Source organism: Brassica rapa, chromosome A09 (genome assembly GCF_000309985.2).
Source record: "Brassica rapa cultivar Chiifu-401-42 chromosome A09, CAAS_Brap_v3.01, whole genome shotgun sequence".
NCBI classification, from domain to species: domain Eukaryota; kingdom Viridiplantae; phylum Streptophyta; class Magnoliopsida; order Brassicales; family Brassicaceae; genus Brassica; species Brassica rapa.
In genome coordinates, this window is record NC_024803.2 from 28892303 (window position 1) to 28899020 (window position 6718).

Consider the following 6718-nt stretch of genomic DNA (forward strand, 5'->3'; position numbering starts at 1 on the left):
TTCAAACCCTCATCACGTCTAGAAGCTAGATAAAGCTCTTTACGGACTCAAACAAGCACCTCGTGCGTGGAATGCACGGTTCTCTACTTTCGTTGAGAAACAGGGTTTTGTCAAGAGCTTCAGCGACACCTCTCTTTACGTCTACAACAAAGGCAATGATCGCGCTTATCTCCTCCTATATGTCGATGACATATTACTGACAGCTTCCACTCCACAACTGCGACAAACCTTGAGCAACCTGCTTAAACAGGAGTTTGAGATGTCGGATGATGGCAAACTTTCCTACTTCCTTGGAATCCAAGCCACATACGACTCCAAAGGGTTATTTTTGAGCCAGTCCTCTTACGCCAAGGACCTTCTACTTCGCGCAAACATGAAGGACTGCAAGCCTATCTCCACACCGGTTGACCTCAAATCCAAGCTCTCCGCTGAGGATGGTGCTAAGGTCGACGACCCCACTCAGTACAGAAGCATAGCTGGTGCTCTTCAGTACTTAACGCTTATGCGTCCGAACATCCAATACGCCGTGCATCCGCTCTGCCTTTACATGCACGACCCCAGGCAGCCTCATCTGATCGCTATGAAACGTGTACTGCATTACCTCCAAGGAACCCTTAGCCACGGCCTCCGCCTACACAAATCATCCTCAACAGCGTTAACGGCGTACACAGATGCCGACTGGGCTGGCTGCCCGGACACTCGCAGATCGACATCAGGCTACTGCGTATTCATGGGTGACAATCTCATCTCCTGGTCCTCAAAACGACAACCAACAGTCTCTCGATCCAGTTCAGAAGCTGAGTACAAAGGAGTTGCCAATGTTGTTGCTGAAACCTGTTGGATACGGAATCTAATGCTCGAACTCAAGATACCTATAACCTCAGCTACATTGGTGTATTGTGACAACGTCAGCGCCACTTACTTGTCCAACAATCCAGTCAAACATCAACGAACAAAACACGTCGAAATAGACATTCACTTCGTACGTGAAAAAGTTGCAATGGGCCAAATAAGAGTTCTTCATGTCCCCTCATCAGCTCAGTATGCAGACATTTTTACGAAAGGCTTGCCATCTTCTCTGTTTGAGGAATTCAAGTCCAGTCTATCCATTCGTGCACCCGACGATTAGACTAAGGGAGGGTGAAAGAATATGCCAACGGTTCAACCTATATTCTTGGAGAAGCCTAACTTATTAGATAGATATCCCTTGTAAAGTGTAACTAACGAAACCACTTTGTGTATTTAAACATTGTAAATACGTTAATGAAAGGCAAGGGAAATACTTCCAATAACAATATTTTGTAAAACGTATATCATTGTAGTGATTGCTTAAACATTGACGTTGTATTGCGATGCTTTTGTGTGAATTATGTATTCCTATGTGGTGTATTGTATATAAATGAAAATATGATTCATAACATATAACACAATACAACTACTACCACAATATGATTCACAAGTATGTTGCACACCAACTTTTTAGTGTCTACAAGATGTTAAGCATACGATGTTACAACACAATATATTTACACAAGTTTACAATTGAACTAAGGAAGATCATACGGTTATGTCACCGTTCACTAAAATGCCAAATAGCAAGATAACCTCATGTTGATGAGCAAAACAGATGGACATTGTTCTTAGCTGGGTCTGGTCGATCTTTGTTATTGGGCCAAACTTTGGGCTTCGTCTTGTTATGATAATCGTCGCAAGCTTGTTGTTCGCTTGAACGGTGGAGAATCTTCGCTCAAGTCAAGAGTATATGTGCTTCAAGATTCGTCAAGATATATAAACCTCACTTGACTGTTTCTACAATTTTGATGAATCATTTAAGAGTTTCATTGAAAACTCTCATCATAGAGGTTTAGTGTATTGAGAGTTATAATCAACATGTCGTTCGGTACGAGATTTGGAGTTTAGTGATATTGACTACATGAAATCAAACCTAAATGGTGGGGTTGTGCAAGGTTTGTTAACTTGTGTTAGGTGTATCCAATATATATAAAAGATCCTATTTTAAATTGTAGTACATTCTTAAGAAGCGACCAACTTTTGAAAAGTTAGCAAATGGTAATCAAGATTTAAACTTAAAGCCATAGCTACTTGTCGTCTTATTCTTCGCTCACCAACAAACTACGTACGTTGTCTTGATTTCTTATTAAAGTTGTTTAGCATATATATAATCTAAGACTAATCCCTACCAACCTTTAAGGCTTAGCATTTGGACTGTTCTATTAATTGAATGAACATAGTCAGTTTTGCAATATCTAGATATTTGATGGGTTATATCCAGTGGCAGACTCAGGATTTTTTTTGAGGAGTTTTATAATTTTTTTGAATTAGTCACTTATAAAAGAAAGAGTAAAAAAAACATTAGAGAACAGCATTTACTGGTACTTGAAATGGGGATAAAACAATCGGACATGATAACTTTTACCTAATGAAATTGAGTAAATTATTGGTTCAAACTTCCAGTCTAAATTTCTTTTATAATGTAACATGTGTCAGTTGACACACATTTCTTCCATGTGTGTCCGACTTTTGTTATCTCCATCTCTGTCTAATTCTCGATTGAAGTGTTGATAATTCATCTGTTTTACAATGATCCATGTCTTAAATAAAAAAAACATATTCAATATATGTAAAAATGGTAAATTGTAAATTTTGAAGATATAATTGTGTTTACTAAATTTTGATTGATTAAAAATTATGAAAAATAAATACAAAAATAATTAATGCATATATTAACTTTATATTTTTTAATATACGTAAAAAATTCTAAAACATACATTTTTTAGAATGGACAAAGTATGAAATATTTAAGATATCGGATTTCAAATACCATTGTCATAAATCATTGAATGTATCATACTATTTCTGTGTCATGTGTAAAAGGTAAATACTCAAATTTGTAAGTATTAGTTTGATGCGAAAATATTTTAATATCAGTTCCAAAATATTAGATTATATCTATAATAAACATTCAATATAACATGATTATTACAACTTATTGACAAAATATGTTTAACAACTGATATTGAATTCTTCAAATACATTATTTTTAATCGAAATAGTTTTTCAAAACACTATTTGTTGTCTAAATTTTTTTTGGAAAAATTGTTGTCTAAAATTTGCATGACATATTTACCATTTGGACTAGATGGATGTTTAGTACATGTACAAACTTGAGCAATCTACTTTTTATTAGTTGATAGTTTATTGAGAAACTATAATATGACTAAGGAAAAAGTGAAAGTGGTCTACTTTTTGCGGGATCACTATAAATTGAAAGTGCCCAAATATGTAAAATTTCTATAAAAGAACTGATATCCGATATATATATATATTTGACTAACGCTAACCAAAGTGTATAGTTATATTACTATTACTCTTACAAAAGTTTATCATGAATTTCGAAATAAAAGGCAAAATGAGGAAAGCATGCAAAACAAAAAGAGGGCGAAAAGGATAGAAAAGGAAGGCGGGAGTGACAATTCAAAACTAAATAAAGGAAGGAAGAAGCGAGTCAAAGTAAGGCAACGTGGTTACGTGCACCGATTGGTGGGTCAAAGTTAGACCCAAACGAGAGGTAGCTACTTCACTTGCGAGTTGCAACTTAGACGTTATACGAATTTTGAAATATGGTCAAGAAAGAGATAGCATGTTGTGTAACTTTATATTTTCTGAAGAAAATTATGATATACTTATTCGCAGAGTATTTGGATATGTAGCACGATGATCTATCATATACCTTTGTTTCTTGAATAGTTTCATATGCCTTTTTAAGAATGATACCAGTTAGTCAATATCATTAATAATCAGTTTTGCGGATATAAATGATCTTCTCTAAATATGACATCAGTATACAATTTTTCTTATAATAATATCTCAAACACTATTTGAACAGGCAAAAATAAGAATTAGTATCTTATAAATCCATCGATATTCATTTCTCAACTAAGTAGCAAAGTAGGGATTAGGGTCGAGAACCGGTACCATAAGTTAAGAAGTTGATTAAATGACTATTGTATAGTTTTCTGAAATGTGTGACTATAAGATACTTAAGAAGAATATCATAATTTCATATAATCCATAATCCATTAAAGTTGAAGTACACCTTAAAACCAAGATTGAAATGTCTAAAAAGAACAGTCGTTACTTGCTCTTCCACCGGTCTAAGTCTTCTTTCTCACCCAATTCATTTTATATAATTGTATTGTATCATAGAGTTTTACATGATGCCGTCACTCATGTTCAACATGGTCATAGACTCAGATTAAATCATTAAACTAATCGCTTCTTAATCACATTTAACACTACAACTTGGACCAAACATAACTTATATCTAATTATTACAACTTGGATTTTTTTTTTTTAACAAAGAAGGAAACATAATGGTACGTACGTAAGCACATGTCCAATTATCTAACATATTTGTATACCAAGCTGGCTATATATTAAATCCTTATTATAATTTTTTTTCCCTCTATGAAGATTTTTGAAATAAGAAACGTTTTTAGTAAGTGTTTAAAGTGAATTGAAAATACCTAAAAAATAAAAATAACATTGAGATGAAAATATATTAAATAGGGAAAGTTGAAAATGAAATATATAAGAATAACATGTTTTATAAACTAAATAATTTGAAAGAAGCTTGTATAGTATCTATATTATATATTTTAATCTTTTTGTATGCAAATATTATCTGTATAAGCGTAAGTCTCACAATGTAAAAGAGTGTATAAATATACAAAGCAAAACTTCGTCTCATTTGTTCACACTGAAACTACAAAGATTCTTTCTCTCTCTCTCTCTCTCTCCTCCGCACCAACGCTCTTCACGACCTTTTCCTCGCAACAGAGAAGGGAAGAGTTCTCGTTTTCTTGTTCACAAAAAAAAAACTAAACACCAGTTCATTACTAAATGGGCCATGATAATATCGCGAAGCTGGCGAGTCTACTCGTAAAGCTACACAGAGCTCCATCGGGTTGGCTCTGTCTCCACCCCCGACCGAGCCGATCCATCAGCGACCGCGGCGAAGGAGAAAAGAACCAACGAAAGATCAAGCTCGTAAGATCCGACGGCTCTTTAGAAGTCTACGACCGTCCAGTGGTGGTCTCGGAGCTCACAAGAGACTTTCCAAAGCACAAAATCTGCAGATCAGACTCGCTCTACATCGGACAGAGGACACCTGTCCTGTCTGAAACCGACACGCTCAAGCTCGGGCTCAACTACTTTCTCCTCCCGTCTGATTTCTTCATGAACACCCTCTCGTTCCTCACCATCGCCGCCTTGAAATCTTCTCAAAACGGAGTCGGGTCGGTCAGAAAATCGGCCGGGACTCAGCAGCAGCAGCAGCAGCAGCCGTTTCTTATACAAAAGGGAGGAACAGGGGAGAAGCTGAGGATTCGTGTGTCTGAAGAGTTCATGTCGGAGTTGATGATGGAAGGTAGAAAAAACAGAGAACAAGAAAAGGAAGCGGAAGAGGAAGGAGAAGGGAGAGTTTGTACGACGGTGAAACTGAAGAAAGATTATGTTCAGTTGGTTAGTCTGAGGAAATGGAAGCCAAAGCTAGAGACGATAACAGAGGCGAAGGCGATGAAAGGGACGGTGGAGATGAAGAAGAAGAAGAGAAGGAAGTTTCCTGTTATGAAGAAGAGATCATGCAAAGATTCTTCTCAAACTGATAATTCATGTGCGAAGCGTAAGCTTCAATACAAATTCAAGTCCAAAACCAAGAAAGCTATTCTTAGAAAATTAGCTTAGTTTTTTTTTTAATTAGAGGAATTAGCAGATTGTGTGTTGATACATAGAAAAAAATTGTTTGAAATTATGTAAAGAATCTGAGAAAAATTATTAACCAACATATAAATTGTTTCCAAATTTGTTGAATTGTGCAGTTTTCTTGTGATAATTGAATCAACTAACAATATCTAAACCATGTTGCCAAAAAATAGGATTCTAAACAATCTGTTTGTAACTACTAATTGCCATTGAAGGCCAAATATTTTAAGAAGTCTTTTATAGTTTTTTGTTTTTTGTATTAGATTTATGCCAAAATATTTATAAGATTTTTTTTTGTTTTTTTTTCACAAATGTTGAAGAGCCATTCAAATAATCAAGTTTGAATGTCCAATGGATAAACTTTCTGAATTCTGTTTTGTCAGACAGTAAAAGAAGGAGTTTTCTTTTTCTTTCTATTTTGGCAACTTGGTTTATTGAATTTTTGCTGTTTTGCAAATATTAACAGAAGGTATAATTTTTTAATAAGTTTACATTCTGTTTTGTAAAACAATCGTTTTTATACGGTTTTTTGGAAAAAAATTCCTTAGAAACAGAAGAATCACTATTTTTATTTGGAACTTGGTGGCTTTTGGCACACATAATTTGATTATGTTAACAAAAATTATGTGTAAAATATTTTTCTTCTCAGTTTACATAGAAACAAATTTTTAGAAAGATTTGAGACCGAATTAGACCTTGGAATATACAGAATGTCATGGAGGCTACTCCCAATAATGGAAATCTGAAATAGTTATATCTTACGTAATCCATAAGATCAAATCTATACAATACGAAGAGAAATGGAGAAACTTAAGGAAACAGGAAAAAAGCGTGGTCATAGTTACTATTGTGATCAACCTTTGAATGAGAAATATATGGGGAAAAGGATGAGATGCATAGAGAAGCACGATGAGTTTTGTGTCAGTCTCGTTTT

General features: G+C 34.8%; 2 protein-coding genes across 2 annotated transcripts; both read left to right on the top strand.

The window, feature by feature from the left end:
- Window positions 1-259: 259 nt before the first annotated feature.
- LOC117127798 (uncharacterized mitochondrial protein AtMg00810-like) lies at window positions 260-1129 on the top strand. The gene has a single exon (XM_033278469.1). The coding sequence runs from the start codon at window positions 260-262 to the stop codon at window positions 1127-1129; it is 870 nt and encodes a 289-aa protein (XP_033134360.1).
- A 3642-nt stretch (window positions 1130-4771) lies between these two features.
- LOC103838980 lies at window positions 4772-5892 on the top strand. Its single transcript, XM_009115447.3, has one exon. It carries the CDS (start codon window positions 4924-4926, stop codon window positions 5764-5766), a length of 843 nt encoding a protein of 280 aa, XP_009113695.1. The 5' UTR covers window positions 4772-4923; the 3' UTR covers window positions 5767-5892.
- Window positions 5893-6718: the final 826 nt, after the last annotated feature.